The following is a 17,743-nucleotide window of genomic DNA, read 5'->3' as shown; positions in this document are numbered from 1 at the left end:
CCTCCTGTCCCTGCTCTTATTTCTGCAGTGGGCTTCTATGACTGTCTCATAACTGCTTTCTGAGACTCTCTGCCACACAATGTGGACTTTCCCCTTCTGCATTAGTAATAGAACCATGATTTTATTCAGAGCTGCAGATAACATGTCCTAGCCTACTTTGGTGTCAGGTTAGCCATGGGTTCTGGCCAAAAATGCAAAGTGGAAGTGATAAGGTGGAAGTTCTTGATGAGCCTTCAATGAAGGCTGCTGCAAGATAGCTGGCCTATATGGGAGAGAACATTTTGGTTCTTTTTCTCTTCACTTTGCTTTCATACGAAAAGCAGACATTTTTGACCATGGGTTGATCTCAAAGATAGAAGTCAAGACTTAAGATAGTATAGTGGAAATGTAGAAGGAAGCTGGATAATTAAGGTACCACAGTTTCTGGAACACCTATCCTCTGACTTACATGAAATGAATTTGTTTTGTACAGTTCATGATGATTTCGATTTTTCTCTCTGTGCAGTAAAATGAAATTCTAATTGATAAACCAGGTTAGATTATATTGCATTATCATGGAGTATAGATAATTGCTTATTTGTGCAGCCATCAGCTATCAATTCCACACTCTCCTATGGTGGAAAAGAGAAGACTGTTGTTAGCATTTGATGTTAACAAACAAAATTGCATTTGGTTCCTTCAGTTTCCATTTGAAAGATATCTGTAAATCTAGCCTTAAATGCAATCTGGGCAATTGAGTTGAGTTTCTCCTTAGAAGTGTAGTTTGAAAGTGGAAAGCCATCTTTGCTACTGTATACACACTCCTATTTGGCAAAAGAAGCTGAGGCCAAGAGAAGACCACTTGGTTCGTTCTGGTACTGCAGCACAATGACAAGCCAGGCTCTGGAGCTGAAACTTGGACTGGAATCCGGTTCTGTGTCTTGCTAAGTAGGTGCCTGCTAGTAGGTGCCTGCTTTCATAAACTTGTTTTTACAGATTAACTGAATCATCATATGCTACTTAAAATAGTGCCTGGCACTGATGAGTGATCTCGAGATACTGACCAGAAAACTGTGACTCAAGCCCTGTGCTGTTTCTGCTGCCTCCATGTTAACTTCCTGCACACTGGTTAGGACCAGAAAGTGACAAGAGTGTTGGTACAGGGAGAGAGGGTAACTTTGGAGATGAAGCTGCATGTTGGACAGGATGGTCCAGAGTGTATGTATATAACAATTAATAGTTCCAGACAACCAGGAACTCACACAGCAAACTTCAGCCCTCAGAAGTTGGGAACTGAGAACAGTGTGAGTTGAAATAGCTGAAACGGTTTTCTGAATGATCACCATTACTGGGGTCATAAAAAAAGCTAATAGCTTTCTTAAAATTAAATATCAGGAGGTAATAGTAAATTGCAAGATATCCTTAATTCCAAGTTCAAATGAATATAGAACTTTCATTTCCACTTTCTTAAAATGGTTTACAAAACATTAAGAAGCAAAAATAGCACCTGTGGAGAAAGAAAAGGTTAATACTTTGAGAAGCAAAATGTATACAGGATTTAGGCATACAAATTGCTATGAGATCAAGATTCTTTGTCTGCATCCTGTCCATAAACATCCCATAAGAAGTGTATAAATAAGACTTTCACATCATTAAGGGTTTGCTTAGAGATTTGGAGCTGAACATAATCCATCTCCACGTAATAGCTTTGAGGTCTATTTCCCTCATTTTCTTTAGGAATTTGAAACACTGAGAGAGATTTCTGTGAGCCAGGGCCAGACAAAGGATGACAATGCAGTGTTATTGCAGAATGTTAATGGTTAGGAGGTTCTATTATGCATCTGTCACTCAAAATAAGCTGAACTACCAAGAGCTTTCACATGTGGATTATCTTTCCATCACCACAGATAAAAGAATGTTGATGCTGTTACTTTCCCTCAACCTTTCACATGGAGGATTTTCTATCATTTTCTGCAGATAAGCAATGCACACATGAGAAGGAACAGAATGCTGACACAGAAAAATAACCCTTCTTTCTGAGTTTAAAATATGAATAGGTTACTAAGCAGTGATCAAGAAGATAAAATTGAAGAACTTTTTTTTTTAACTAAGAGGAAGTAACATTTTTTATTGTTCAGGAGGTGCTATGAACTTGTTCAAAGAAAGCCTATGAAATCCTGAAGAGAAAAACCCTGATTATTTTTCTACCTAGAGCTTCAATATTGTCTGTCTATGAATTTGCCTGCACATACACATTTTGGGTGGTCATGTCATTTTGTTTTTTACACAAAAGTAAGAATTTTCTGAAAAACATTTTTATTAGAGATGTACTATTCAAAGTTCCTTGTAATTCTCTGACTCTGGTTGTTATTACTTCATTAACACAGAAAAAATGACTTAAAAGGCCACAGAGCAACATAAGCTGCATGTACCAACTTGATGGTGACCCACATAGCTGGTGAAACTTCATTTAAAATGAGTGTGTCCATCGCTTCTCGGCCTTTTGGCTAAGATCAAGTGTAGTATCTGTTCTTACCAGTTTAATGAGTGTGTCCGTGAGGGGAGCATCTGAATCAGCAGACTGAGTAAAGAAGATGACCCTCACCAAAGTGGGTGGCCGCCGTGCAGCCCGCTGAAGACACAAATGTAAAGGCAGTCAGAGGAATGGGTATTTACTCTGTGTTTGATCCACACCACCCAACTTGTCATGCTCTTGGGTATCTGTACTCCTAGTTCTTGGGCCTTTAGACTCACCCTGAGCTCTACAGCACTGGCTGCTCTGCTGCTCAGCCTCTGTTTAGACTGGAAGCACATCACCAGCTTTCCTGGGTGTACAGCTCAGACACCAGATCATAGCACTTCTCAGCCTCCATCATCATGAGAGCCATTCCCTGGCAATAAATATCTTTGTACATATCTATCTGTATCACATTATGTATGTTTCTCTGGAGAACCCGAATACAGATTCTGTTACTGAGAATGGTTCTAGAGAAACAGAACTGTAAGCTTTCTGAATTGGTCCAAGCATTTCTAGAAGGAGCTCCCTCATGATCAGATGTAAGCGGATGCTGGTGACGATCTAGTAGGAAAGCAAGTACTGCTGGTTCATGATGTGAGCTGCTTATAAATACACATGAAACGTCTGCATGAAACACTCCTAAGCAATCACTCCCATGAAGCAAGAGGTCTATTTGACTAGATAAGAAAACGGAATTTTTGGAGAACTAAGAAATATAATGGTATTGATCAGTTCTTCTAATCTCAATGGACAAAGTTGTGAAAGCAAAATGAGTGAGGGATTCAAATTCCCAGCTCAGGCACTGCATAAATACTTTAAAAGCTCTGTGGGAGAGCCTTGTCTTTGGTGGCCATGAACCCCAAATTGCTGAAAATCAAATGCAGGACATAATCTTGGTGTTAACCTGAATTACAACATAAGATGAATGAAGACACTCCACAGAGTGTCTGTTGTTAAAGGGAACTGATTGGGAAACAATGGGATCCTATTAGTTGGGGTGAGCATTTGGGAAGATAGCAATGAATCTGGGGACATTGAGTCCCTAAATTCCAACAGGTTTTCTTTGCTATTAAGAGACCCCCCCAGCAAAGGTGGTCTCCACAGCCCCAACAGAATGGGTTCCCCCTCTCCAGAGGCAGGGACATCCCTACACTAGGGGTTGTGGTCTCCCCTCTCCGTAATATGGGCCTTTGCACTTCCGTCTGAGGGGACTGACTTTGAATTGCCAGGAGAAAGTGTAATGGCTTCCCCAAGGAAGTTGCCATCAAGACACTGTTGATTCTCTCTGGGACCCATCTCTGCAGCTCCTCTTTTCTCCTAGTGTGATAACCGGATTCAAGTCCCGGCAAGCCCTTTTATGGGCCCTTTAGGTGAAGCACCAGTTATGACCTGTGAGGAGGTTATGCTGCACTCCAAAACCGTTGCTCTGGTCCTGTAATTTATACAGGCAGAGACCAGGAAATGTGTGTGGGAATGAGTGACAAGTGTGTGGGATAATGGCAAAAAGAATACAAATTTGGATCACATCAAATTTATTGATACCGATTCACTACAGGGCTCTACATTCAGTGTTGCAGCTCAGGGAGTGATAGTGTTTATTTAGTTGGATGAAAGAAAAAAAAATGACCAAAATGAACAAATCAAAGATGTCAGTCTCCTTTGTTTTAATGTAAAAGAAGGGACTTTAAAGGCTTAAGGAGCCTGGAATATTAGAATTGTCATTTAAGATCCAGTTGCCCACACAAGGAGAATCCAGGAACCACATCTTTCACCAGTACTTTGAGAAATATGTTAATAAAGGGAGCCCCAACATCCTTAGAGTTCCTTTATCTCTCTTCTTTGTAGATCATGCCTTACTGTAGGAATTGCAGCCACTCAACTAGAAAGCAAACGTAGTGAGAGTAATTGGAGCCTGGCGCAGCAGACACAGCCTAGAGTGGTGGCCAGTAGGGTCAGAGCAGACACCAGAGGAGTTTGTCAGTGCAGACCAGTGGCTCTAACTACATAAGCATGGTGATCATACAGGTGAAACAGACAGGGAGCCTACTAAATTCGTACTTACCTTTATAAGCAGAAAAGTTCTAGGTCAAGTGGACAAAAATAAAACTCAAATAAAAAAGAATAAACAGCCACAATTCTTCAACCTATTCTCAGACAGATACCACGACTCTTGAAATCAAGAGGCTGGATCCTCATGAGAAATAGAACCCATTGCAGTACCAAAAATCTGTATTTTTAATCTTTTGCCCAACCTTCTCCAAAGGAACATAATAACTCTTACAAAGCAACTGTGCACTGGGGAGAAGGAAACCATCAGAGCTTTGGGGACTACTGGACACAGTTCTTAAGTGACAGTAAACCCAAGAGATCTAACATAGCTGTCTTCCAGTCAGCATAGGGGCTCATGGATTCATGTCACAGAGAGTCCTCAAACTCATCCTGGGATTACTTTCCCAGTCTGTAATGCAGCATTGGCATAGAAGTTCCCTACTGGTTCCCCAACCTGTGGAGTGAGGGCTACTATGGGAAGCAAGGTCAATTGTGAGAGACCGAACTGCCTCTGCCTATGACAAGAGTAAATAAAAAATAATGCTGCACCCGTAGTGTCAAAGACTTGCAAGATGCAGAGGTGGTGATTCCCACCAGGCCCCATTCTGTTCTCCAGTGGGCCTCCGCAGAGGACAGATGGATCCTAGAGAAGGTCCATAGCCAGGAGCTTAACCAATTGCTGACTCCAGTTGCAGCTGTTATACCAGGTGCAGTTTCATTGCTTGAGTAAATTAAAACATCCTCTGGTACTTTGCATGTGGTTTGATCTGGAAAATGACTTTGCTCTTCCATCCCTGTCCATAAGGCACACTAGGCTGCAAGGCCAGCAGAATACCTTCACTGTGCTACCTCAGTGGTATCTACACTGTGATTCAATTCACAGGAATCTTGGTCATTTTTTCTTACTACAGAATAACAACACGTTGGTCCATTATATTGATGACATTATGCTGATTGGATTGAGCAAGTTTTGGCAACAACTCTAGACTCATTCGTAAGACATTTGTGTGTCAGAAAGTAGAAAACAAACCTCTGTAAAATTCAGGAGATACCTACCTCTGAAATCTCTAGGAATGTAGTGGTGTTGGACATGTCAGGATATCCTTTCTAAGGTGGAGGCTGACGTGTTGCTTCAAAAACAAGGACAAGGTCTCGTGGGCCCTTGAACTTGAGAGGCAGCATCCTTCTCATCTGAATGTGTTTCTCTAGCCCATTTGCCAAGTGACTTGAGAAGCTGCTGGTCTTGAGTGGAGCCTGGAACGAAAGAAGGCTCTGTGGCGAGTCCTGGCTCATGTGCACACTGCTCTGCCCCTTGACAGGTTGACCCAGCAGAGCCGACGGTGCTTGAGGTGTCAGCAGCGCAGATGCTATCTGGAGCTCTTCACAGGCGTTTAGCACAAAAGTTCCGTTGTCATCTACACATAACTCTCCTGTTGAGACATCTGTTGGCTTTCTGCTTGGTCTCAGCACAGGGTGAATACTTGGCCATGGTCAACCTAGTTACTGCATGACCCAAATTCCCATGCTGAACTGGGTGGTGTTTTACCAACCAAGCTAGAAAACTGAGCACTGTGTCTTCTGACAGAAGTGGTTTATGTAGAACACTGTGGCTGAGCAGGCTCTGAGGGCACAGTGAGCCACACGATACTGTAGCCCCGAGGCCTAGCATTCTCATTCCTGCTACACTGCCTTCTCTCTGCTAGCCTGTACCCGGAGCCTCACAGGGAGCTCCTTAGCATCAGTTGACACACACAACCCAGGCGTGGGTTCTGGATGTTTCTGTATGTGGGAGCCAGCAGTAACACTACAGCCCCTTTGGGTGGTCCCTTTAGCATAGTAGGGAAGGAAATCCTCCTAGGAGACAGACCTCTGGACAGTGCACTTGGATGCACGTTTTGGTTGGAAGGAGAAAAGGCCAGATGTATAACAGACCCGTTCATGGACTGCAGCCAGCACTCAGGGACTCAGAAGGAATGTGACTGGAAAACTGAGGACATGGATATGGGGAAGAGATGTATGCGCAGAAATCTCTGATTTGGGAAAAAAAGGTGAAGATAGATTTATATCCCCTGTGAGTGCTCACCAAAGGGTGACCTCAGCAGGGAAGGAAGGACTTTGAATCATCAGGTAGATTGGATGCCCCATTGTGCACATACTGCTTAGCCACTTCCTGATCTATGATGATGTTCTTTAGTGAACTCATGAACAAAGTGGCCATGTTGGCAGCCATTCCCCAGGGAATCAGCCAAATGCTTGCTGAAAGTTCGGTTAGACTGGATCACTCCAGCATAGTAGGGATGGAATTTCATTCTTATGGGAAGAGACATTTATTCTGCAAATGGATTTGCCTTCCCTTCATGTAGCACTTCAAGCCAAACTGCAGTCTGTGGACTTGGGGAATGCTTTGTCTGCCATCAAGGTGACCCGCACAACATTGCTTCTGATCGGGAAACACTTAAGAGTGCAGGAGGTGTGGCAGCGGGCCACACAGGACTCCCTGTCCTGCCTTGTCCCCCGTCCTGAAGCAGCCACATGACTGAACAGTGGAAGAGCCTTTTGGAGAAAAAGTTCCAGGTCTGGATACATGACATCACCTTACAGGGCTGGGGCTGTGTTCTCCAAAGTCTGTTCTAAATTGGCATCCAGATCAGGCGCTGCTCCTTCCCTAGCCAGGACCCATAGGTCTAGAAGTCAAGAGGAAGGAATGGGAGTAGCACCTTCCACTTCCCACAGTGATCCGCTAGCAAAACCTTTGCTTCCTGTTCCCGAGACTTTCTGCTCTGCTGGAGGGAGGAACCCTTCCACCAGAAGACACAATGAATGACTCCACTGAACTGGATGTTGGGATGCCACCTGACACTTTGGGCTCTTCATGCCTCTGAGGCCAGAGAGCTGCAGACCACCATGGGGAAACGGATACTTCTGCACCCTGGAGGTGAGGAAGAGTATGCCTGGAACCCAGGAGATTACTCAGGGTATAACCAAGTCCAGTCTGTAGGGCCAGGGGAAAGCTAAAACCCAATTCAGGCAGGACTACCAGTGACCCAGATCCTTCAGAAATCAGGTCACCATGTTAGGTAAAGAACTATGACTAATAGGGGGAAGGAGCCTTGTGGAAGCAAAGGGAATTCAGGAGGAGTCGTGGGCTAAGGTGATTATAAAAGCAGCTATGACAATCACTGTCACATGTGTTTCTGATTTATTTGTTATGAATGTGTTTGGTCTGCATATACATATATTCAGCAAATATCTTTGCTTTCCTCTCTTATGTAACATAAGAGGTATTGCTAATTTTACATCAAGCATGCAAGTTACAGGATACTGGAAGAAGAGTAAGCACTACTTCAAGACTTCAGTGTTTTCAGATGGACAAGGGGAAGCTGAGTCATGTTAGGTAGAATTATAGGGTTTTTTCCCCCAAATTAAGTATCATTTAAGAAGCTGTGTCAATAGATGCCAAAGTGACAAGGAGTGACTTTGATGGTTATTTTTAAGTGTTGACTTGCCTGGGCTAAGGATGGCCAAAGAGCTGATTAAGTTATTTCTGGTATGTCTCTTAGGGTCTTCCTGGGAGATTACCAAAGCACTGTCTTCTCATAATGGGGGCATCATCCAAGCCACAGAGACCCAAGGGAAGCGAAGGCAGAGTGCTGTCTGCTTGAGCCAAGCCACCTGTCCTGTGCCCTCACATATTCTTAGCCCTGGGTCTCTGTGACTTCAAACTCAGACCAGGCCTTATATCAGTGGCTCTCCAGGTCTCAGGCCTTTGGACTTGGACTGGAGCCACACAACTTTGCTGGGCCTCGAGCTTGCAGACAGCTGATGGGGCAATGTCTCTTTGGATAAATCTTGTTCTGTGTGTCTGTGTGTCTTGGTTCTGTTTCTTTAGAGGACCCTGAGAGCATTATCTGATTTGAAAGATGAAGTCATTGAGACTGGGGAGGGCAGTAACTAACATGCAGCCACTCAGTTACAAACCACACAGACCCAGGATTTGAATGCAGAAATGAAGAGAGCTCGCAGCTCGCTGGGATCACAGCGCTGCTTCTTGTCCTGTCACCCCTCCTTCCAGCTCCCTTGTGTCCCCCAAAGGACATTCACAACTACTACTATTTTGTCTTTTGGCCTGGAACGTCTTTATGTAGTTTTCCGCATCAGAAAACCAGACAGGTTTAGTAAATAGAGAACCAGTGCACTCACACATGGGGATACTCTACCAGACTCTAAATCATACTGGCATACTCTGTCCCATGCCCTGTTACGAAGGCATTATTTTCCCTATTTTACAGATTGAAAAGCTGAAGCTGTAAGCTAACCAAATTGCTCTGATGCACACATACTGAGAATACAGCTACAATACAATGAAGTGTCTCATACAGTAAGCATTCCATGAATATATTGATGGATAAATAAATAGAATGTCACATGGAGTATGTTTAACCTGTATCTTCTGACTTCAATGCTTTGCTTTTTTCTTGTATGTCTCATTGATGTAAACTTGGAGTAAACTAACTTTCTGAGGGTGGCTCTAGAGTAGTTCAGACACCCACATCCCACAGTAGAGAGGCCGCGTTTGGCATTTAGATCTGGCTCTCAAATCCAGCTTCTGGCAACACAGACCATGGGAGGCAGCAGTGATAGTTCGAGTAGCTGGGGCCTCACCACTCCACTGGGAGACCTGGGTTGCGTTCCTGACCCCTTGCTCCTGCACCAGCCCAGTCCTGGCTGTCGCAGGCATTTCAGGAGTCCACAGTGGGTGTGAGTATACTGTTTGTCTCCTTGCCATACTCCACCCACCTCTTAGGTTTTTAAATTTAACTTTAACTTCCTTGATTACCTTTTTTTGAGATTCCTCATCTCCATTTTACTAGAGAGCAAATCTCTATACAAATACATAGACATATACACACACAAATTCAGATATATAGATGATGGATGGATGAGCAAGGAAAAGCTTTGGCTTAGACTATTTTTACTCTCCTTAGGGGGTGGGCACTGTGATGCAGCAGTGTAAGTATGTGGTTTGAGTCACAGTTATTCCACTTATGTTCCAACTTCTTGCTATTATGCCTGGGAGGCAGAAGATAATGACCCATGAGGGAGACCTGGGTGGAACTCCTGGCTCCTGGCTTTGGCTGCCCCAGTTCCAGCTATTGCAGGCATTCAAGGAGTGAACCAGAGGATGAAAAGTCTCCCCCTACTCCCACCCTGTCACTACCTTTCAAATGATGAAAATAAATAGTAAATTAGATTTATGAAGCAGATGTGAGTTAATTCTTGGAAGGATCACAAGTTAAATCATTAGGTTACTGAAGGTCTTGGACAGAAAGTGATAACTTAGATACACAAAATTGAAGCGACTATTTGGCATCTCTTTCCCACAGGGAATGGATATGAGGTGAGTAAACCGTCCTGCAAAGGTTTTGCTTAGAGACCGAGAAGGCCCATGATGAGGAATAAATGTGAACAGATGTGTCTATTACCCAGAGATAAAATGTGCCCAATTATTTGAAAACATAAAAATCTGTTATTGTAAATGCCTAAGTGTGATAAAATTTTGATTTATCTAAGGCTAATAGGAAAAAAATTACCTAAACTTACCTGAAGTAGAAAAAACGATTTCTATGTTTCAGATTCTGTGGGTTTCCTTGTATACTCCAGGAATTCTGACGTTGTGCCTGTGGCCTTCAGCTCTGATCCTGACCCACCTCCCAGCCCTGTCCGCTCAGCCCTTTCTCTCTGAATGCACACAACGTGTTCCCCAGGCCTCTGCACCTTTCTTCTGCTCTTTCTTCGCACTGGAGGGCCTTTATCATGGTTCACACCTGGCAAATTTCTGCTCCCCTGAAGTGCACATCTCAAGAACACTCCCTGTGTGCTTCTGGCTTCAAGTTTACCCCTCTCTTCCCCCCCAACCCAGGGCATTTTTTTCCTAACTTTATTACCACCTCTTATAGTATTAGAGCAGTGTCCTGTATGTTTCACGCATTTACCTGCACTTGTACTTATAAGTCACTACATAAACTGCCTGCTGTATGAAAGATCTTGGCATATCATAACAGCCAGCTTCTTGGTCATGCTCTTCACAAGTGTTGAAGCTTCGCCACCTCCTATCAGATACACACGATCATTGTGTTCCTCCTACAGATGAGGACGTTGAGGCTTGGGGAAGGTGAGCGATGCCAGGAGATCCGCAGCCAGCACAGTGTCAGCCTGTGGATTCTAGTACCTGGTGTGTACCTACTCTCTCTCCATGCTCAAGGCCAGTGGCCAAGGTGAGGGAGACAAAGCATTCAGTTCTCCAGCACCAGGCCCTATCCGAGGATCCTGTGCTTTAGACAAGTCTCCCTGAATAAGTGAAAGAATGAGTAACTGAATGGGTAGGTGGATAGTATACACTTCACCCCGCATGACAAATGTCCACTGAAAATGTAACAGTATATTATGTACAATATGTAAATGGATAGGCATAAATTTTGGAAAACAAATCACATTTTAAATATATTTGAATTTTTTTAAGTTTTATGGTAAATTTCCTTGCAAAGCTTATTTCTACATTATATTTCTATTTGATTTTTCACCTAGTGGGGGTGCAGTGCGCAGGGTAGACGGACGTCCAGCTCCTGCTGTGTGTCCCCAGTGACATCACTTCCCATCAGCACAGCTCTGCAGTCTGAGGCCATGGGCCCACCCGAGGAAAGGGACTTTGGAAGAGGTCCAGAGACGAGCAATGAAAATGATTAAATGGTTGGAAAATTGTCTCTCTGAAGAAAGGTCACGGGATCTGGGCCTGTTCAGTGCAGAAATATGAAGAGGCAAACCTACCAGCATACTTCCCGGATGTGGAAAGGAACAGGCAAAGGTAGGCAGATGGTTTTAATTTTTATTTGAGATGGGAAAAACACAGGATAATTAATTTCAACAGAGCACGGAAAGTTCGGGTTAGTCCTTGTAAAGTTCCTATAAAACAATAGACTTAATTAACCCCCAAAGCTATGGTATTTCTGTCTTTGGAATCTTTTTGTGGAAAGAGTCAACTTCCAAAAGAGCAGGGCACGGGTATGCAGGAATGTGGTCAGCAAGCAAAGTGTCCCACTAGGACTCACACATCTGTGTTCTCCACCTTGGAAATGAAATTCTATCCAGCCAACTTGGCTTCTTGATGGAGCCTCCACTGATTTCTCTTTATGGCTTTTTCCTATCATTTTGAAAATGTGAAATCCAGTGTCTTAAAAGTAAATTATTTTAGAAAATCTATCAAGTATTCAGTGAAACACTTTTGGCAAGAACTATTACGGATTCATGAGCAATTTCAACGATGATTTATAAACAATTACCAGAGAAGGGAACACGGAAAGCTGAGAGGAGAGAGCACTCGGTTATAAAAGCAGGCTGCAGAGGCACTCGCCTGGCTGTCTGCTCCCTTATCTCTGGACAGCAGCGTCGGTGTGGATAATGAGACAGTTTGTACTGCTCAGAGCACCGGGACACTGTCTGTTTGCCTTTCACAGACACAGGGCCTCTGAGCTGGAAATGACAGTAACGGTTTCTGTCTAGCAGAGTGCCGTGCAAGTCCTGGGGTTAGCAGTGTTGCCATCGGATCGTGTTACTGCTGCGTTGCTCTGAAGAGTACTAATAGGGTGCAGATGTATTAATTTATCATGGCGTCAGAGATATGGAAATGTGCTGGCACAGAGAAGTGCATGGCTCTGATGAGACTTCCTCCTCAATCCCAAAGAATTCAGTTCCCAGAGTCCACTTACCCAAGAGCAACCACACTGTCTAGACGGCCTGGACCCGGGGTGTGGGGAGAATTGCCGGGAGTAGACAGTCAAATCAGAATGGCAAGTCCCTGCCTTTTGGGTTGCCAGGAAAAAGCAAAATCATATCATTGTAAATGCCAGCAAACCAACCTGAGGTTCATTTTTAAATTGTTTCCTCATTAAGATTATTTTTTTCAACTCAGTTCTTGAGTGGAAATAATTTGAAGGGGTCTTCAACATAGAAGATTTCTTCCCACAGATGCCTCATGTTCCACACAAACCAACAATGAAGCTCTTCTTCCAGCAAATGCAGACATGACTGCCTTCCCCATTGTCAGCTTGCCAACGTGCAGGCTACTCTCGCTTCACACACAACGTGCTCGATGCAGACGAGACTTAAGGAAGAGTACTGGCAGTCCTGGCCTCTTGGATAAAGTCTTGCTTACACCTGTGCTGTCAGATGTGGGTGGAAGGCTCTGGATAAGTAGCTGTGGCTGGGGAGAAGAGAAATACATGTGCACATTCCACATCCAGTGAGAGGAATGGGGAAATAGTAGGGCCCCCACATGAAACGACCTAGACCTTCCAACAAAATAAGCAAAAACCTTCCTTGTGGACACTGCAGGAAGTCACCCTGTGTAATGTATATACAAACCCTGGAACAGTTCCTATGCAGCTCACTCCTCCAGTCTGTTTCTCACGCTCATTAACAGACAGTATACACTCCATTTCGCATCATGCCTAGAGGGACCGTTGGCGAAATGACTGATTATTAAAAGCATGAACTTTTTCACTGGACCTCAGTGAAAGAATGGCATTGAGAGCTCTTTTTGCTGAGAAGAGAATTTTCACAGCAAATACTTCCCAGAAAGTTGGTTTTTAACAATACTTTTTGGCCACATCGGATATGGGGAATGCCAAAGTTTCAGATATTTGTTTTCTGATTGAAATTTCTGTTCAGAAATATGCCTCATGTTTCGGAATAAGATTTCTCTTAAGTTTTGTGGAGTCAGCTGTTTTCATCAAAGTTTCAGCAAGTTCAGGACTCGCTGTACATTCACACTGCTGTGTAGGCAGGAGGGTGAGCGCGGACGACATGGAGTTTATTTAATGACCCCCGTTGTCATTTCCTTCGATAAGGAATTCTGCAGAGTTCCTAGTTCATCTTTTTGTTACACTAGCCCCTCCTGCTTCCAAAAGCAGTGGAATGTCACCCTCTTGCCAGGGGCAGTGGCTGGGCGAGTTTGACCCTGTCACCTGTATCTGTCATCTATCCATCATCCATCCATCTTTCTCATTAATTTCTGCCAGTTGGATATTTATCATGTCCCTACTTTGCACTGAGTGCAAACATGTATGATATATATTTGATAAATCCTTTTCCTTTGGGAATTTTGATATTTTGGAGGGTGGCACTCAAGTCCCCAACATAGAACTGGTCACCAAATGCAGAGGAGACCGAGTTCTGTGGAAGTAAGGTGCTGTTTTTAGTGGAGAGAAGAAATATTAAAATGGGATTTGCAAAAGTGGGGCTCGCATTTGAGAAATACTTTGTGGCATAAAAGTAATCAAATTGGGGGAGCAGCTGTTTAGGGTTATTGGTATGAGAGAGGAGGCGTATGTGTTGACTCGTTTTCTTGGTTACAAGAATGGGTAAAATGATAAGAATAGAGGAGAAGGTATACATTTAGGGGATAAGTGGACACAACAGAAATTGTTTTAATGATGGATTTAAAGTAAGGTATGATAGTAGATGATGTTAATCACACAGGGTAGGGAGCTGCCTTCAAACTGCACAGAGAAACTTGGGTTGAGGTTAAACACAGGAAAGTGGCCTGGTCAGATGTGAGTTTCAAATCCAGCACCCACACTTCTTGAGGGGCAGTGTCATGCAGAGAAACCAGCTGGCCATCAGACTCAGTACAGGAAGTATTCCAGGTACCTAGGTACGATGGCCTGAAGCAGAAGAACAAAAGAGGAGGCTGAGAAACAATCCCACAGTGTAACTGGTAGAACTGGCTGGTGTACTGCATGAGAGGGAGGGGAGGGGAAGTGGTTCAGGATGACTACAAGCTTCTGGTTTGGGTGACTAGGTGAATAATGTTGCAATTAATTCACATCAGGAACATTGGAAGGAAGAGTGGTTCTGGAGAGAAATTCAGCTTTACTTTGAACATGCTGTATTATGAACATGATGAGTAAGACAGCCAAGTGGATCTAACCAGGACAAAGTTAAATATATATGAATCTGGAGAAGTGTAGACCTGGAATATAAATTGATAGGATACAGCTAGTGGTTGTTAAAATCAAGGGAATGGATGAGGGAATGAGTGTTTGCCCAGGAAAGGTGAAGATAGTAGGTGGCCAGAGACACAATACAAGGAAAAGCCAGCATTGGAGAGTGAGCAAGGGAGGGTCGCACATGGAGACAATGAAGAGTGAGCACAGTGCAGACTTCAGGGGTTCCGTGGGTTAAGCTATGCCTGGGATGCCACGTCCCATACTGGAGCTCCCAGTGCACAATGTCAGTGCTGGAGGTACCCAGCAAGGGGTGAGCATTCCGCAGCAGTTCGGCCTTCCCACTTTGGCCACTCCTCTGGAGTCCCAGGGCGCCATGTCCCTGGTAGTGTTTGTACTTGCTACTCTGGCTTTGCTCAAACTGTGCATGAAATGGCTGTATCCACTGGACTTGGGTCTTGGAACATTTCCAGCTGCTCCTGCTGGGGCTGACGTCAGAGAGAAGTTAATCTTCCCACGCTTTCACTCTTCCACTCTGTGTCCCTGGGCACATCAGAAGCATGTGTTGAATGTGAGGCAGGCAGGGTATTTCTTCAGATAGCACTAGAAAGGCTGTTTGCAATGTGCACTGCGGTAGACGGACAGGCTGGGCTGAGCTATCACTGAGGGAGGATGATGGAGGGATGAACTGAACGTCTTTAAAAACTGAATTGCTCCTTGAAAGAGTAATGAGAAAATGTTAAGGGTTTAGGATTCCACCATAAGGTATGGGAGACAAAGAAGTCTGAGGAGCAGGAAGGGATCCTGAAATCAGAAAATATACTAGAACACAGAGGGACCTGAACCAGGAGAACACAGGCAGAGAAAAGATCTTCTTGTGCTATTAAAAAGGTTCATTTTTGGGGGCTTAATCCTTGAAAGAATGGTATCGGGGGAGACAAAATCAGACTGAAAGGGCTGTAGAGGGAATGGGTAGAATAAAAGAAGTAAGTTTAGGCCAATACTGGACAAGTGTTATGTAAGAAGAAAGCAAAGAATGAGTTATTTTCATCTCATGCATATGCAAATGAATGTATATAACAGGTGTTCCGCAAATATTTGTTGAATAAATGACCTCTGTTCCTTGCTTTTGATTTTTTATGTCTTTGAGAGATAGAGACCTTCCATCTGCTGGTTTACCCCCACATACCCATAACAGCCGAGGTTGGACCAGGCTGCAGCCAGGAGACTGAAATTCCATCTGGGCACCCCGTGAGGGGAGAGGCCCAAGTACTGAAGCCATCCTTTGTTGCCTCCCAGGGTGTCCTTTAGCAGAAAACTGGAATCAGGAGCCAGAGCCAAGGATCAAACTCAATGATAAAGTGGAACACGGGCATCAGAACCAGTGTCTTATCTGCTAGGCTGAACACTCTCCCGTGTTTTCCTTGAACTGCACTTGTCTGCAATAGGTGTAGGTGACAACAGTGGGGAGTGCTACAGGAGAGAGGGGCCCCTCACCTACTGGTGACCTGTGCAAATAGAAGGAAATAACGTAAGTAAGGTATTTCCCTTGGTCTACACCACTCTGGCTAATTCACTGTTCACAAGGGAGGTAGAGACAGGTGTATGGCGCAGCAGAGTAAGCTCCCACTTGGGACACCTGAATCCCATACTGGATTGTTGGGGTTCAAGTCCCACCTCCACCTCTGATCCACATCCCTGATACTGCGTGCCCTGGCGGGCAGCAGATGAAGGTTTGAGCACTTGGGTTTCCGTCCCCTATTTGGGAGACCTGGATGGAGTTCCTGGCTCTTGGCTTTGACCCTGACCATCTCTGGCTATGCAGGCATTTGGGGAATGAACCAGAAGACAGAATATCAATCTCTTTTTCTTCTTCCTCTCACATACGTGCGCGTGTGTGCTTTCTGGGTTGCTCTGTCTTTGAAATAAATGTTTTTTTAAAAATATTGGGCACAAAGAAAAACCAGTTATCATTGCAATTCCACTTAACTGGCTGCACGGAAGTGAGATCTCGATGAGCAATGAGAATAGATGTCCAGGGTCTTGGTAGGAGAGCAGCATTTGCATTCGTTGGGAAAAAGATTCGTATAAAGACGATCTTGTCTGAAATAGAGAGCAAGGATTATTGCACTGGGTACAAGGTGCAGCTAAAGGAGGAACACTGGAAGATCGCAGATGCAGAGCAACAGGTGTCTCTGTAGACAAGGAAGCCTACTGCACACCACCAAGGGCAAACTGTGCATGCCAACGGACTGTCTCTGTAGTGCAGTGTCCATAAACTCAGCCAGGTATGTGGAAGGGACCGGTTTGGGCATGTATCCAGCCATGGCCTGCCAGGCAAGCACTGGGGTCAGGGCTTGCAGGAGCCAGAAGAGGCTGTGGTGTAGCAGTTTGCAGCTCTGTCTGTCTGTACCACTCAGCTGGAACGGGACACAGTCGGGGGGTACTTGCTGTCAAGCACTCAGAGCAAGTCTGCGTTTTACCCCGTGAGAAGCGGTCCCTGACAAGAATGTGTCTGGCATGTTGCAGTCTCAGCAGACACCATGCAGTTTATGTTTTCAGCCCAGAGAATGCAAGCAAGACGAAAGAAAGCACTCACTCTTACACAGTGCACACTGCTAGGCTTGTACGGGCCAAGCTGATGTGACAAATCTGAGTACTCCCACGCAAAGTTTGTAAAAAAGAAAAGGCTCCTGCCGTGTATTTGGGCACGTTTAACTAGGTAAGCTAAGCTGGTCATTTCTGCCCCGCCAGGAAAAGGTGCGGGAGGGAAGAGCATCTGCCATCTGAAAGCTCTGTGGTAGACGTGGTTTTCTGTGTGGACCCTGTCTGGGGGTGGACGGACAGTCCTGCAGCAGATGAGACCTGCAAGATTTTTCTCTTGTGTTTCAGGTTCAGCATGAAATAAACTCTGGCGTTATGCAGCCACGTTCCTTTCAAAGGTCAGCTGGTCTCAGCTGACTTCATGTTCTTGCCACAAAGTACTCTTGATCTGAAACGGACTTTGTGGGGAAATCAGACACTGCTGTCTCCACTACAAAGTCAGTTCACATTTTTGCTCCAATTCCAGCATCGTCAACATAACTGGGCTGCAAAATTCCTTCCTGGCTGGAATCTGTACTCTAATTACTGGTGTTAATCAGTCTTATAAATATATTGCTGTTACTTTATGAATATTTGGATTTTTTTTTTTTTT

The 17,743-nt window shown here is 44.4% G+C and overlaps 1 protein-coding gene and 1 pseudogene across 7 annotated transcripts in view; both read left to right on the top strand.

Annotated features, from left to right (window-relative positions):
* Positions 1–17,743, top strand: part of LOC103348942 (uncharacterized) — a 218,749-nt gene that overhangs the window by 187,893 nt on the left and 13,113 nt on the right. For 2 of the 7 annotated variants that reach the window (XR_011379091.1, XR_011379093.1), the window contains 3 exons: positions 8,836–8,924; positions 10,694–10,778; positions 11,132–11,408. Coding sequence is in view for 2 of the 7 variants with exons in the window: in XM_051850401.2 (XP_051706361.1) it covers positions 11,132–11,290 (159 nt within the window). In the remaining 5 variants the exon portion in view is untranslated. Of the gene's footprint in view, positions 1–8,835; positions 8,925–10,693; positions 10,822–11,131; positions 15,366–17,743 lie in introns of those variants that run through there. The other 5 variants (XR_011379095.1, XR_011379092.1, XM_070049698.1 and 2 more) reach the window with 4 other exon arrangements.
* On the top strand, positions 2,467–2,583 carry LOC127492237 (U2 spliceosomal RNA; annotated as a pseudogene).

Source organism: Oryctolagus cuniculus, chromosome 9 (genome assembly GCF_964237555.1).
Source record: "Oryctolagus cuniculus chromosome 9, mOryCun1.1, whole genome shotgun sequence".
NCBI lineage: Eukaryota > Metazoa > Chordata > Mammalia > Lagomorpha > Leporidae > Oryctolagus > Oryctolagus cuniculus.
Note: the sequence above shows the minus strand (reverse complement) of the source record. Positions and strands in the feature narration are given on the sequence as shown.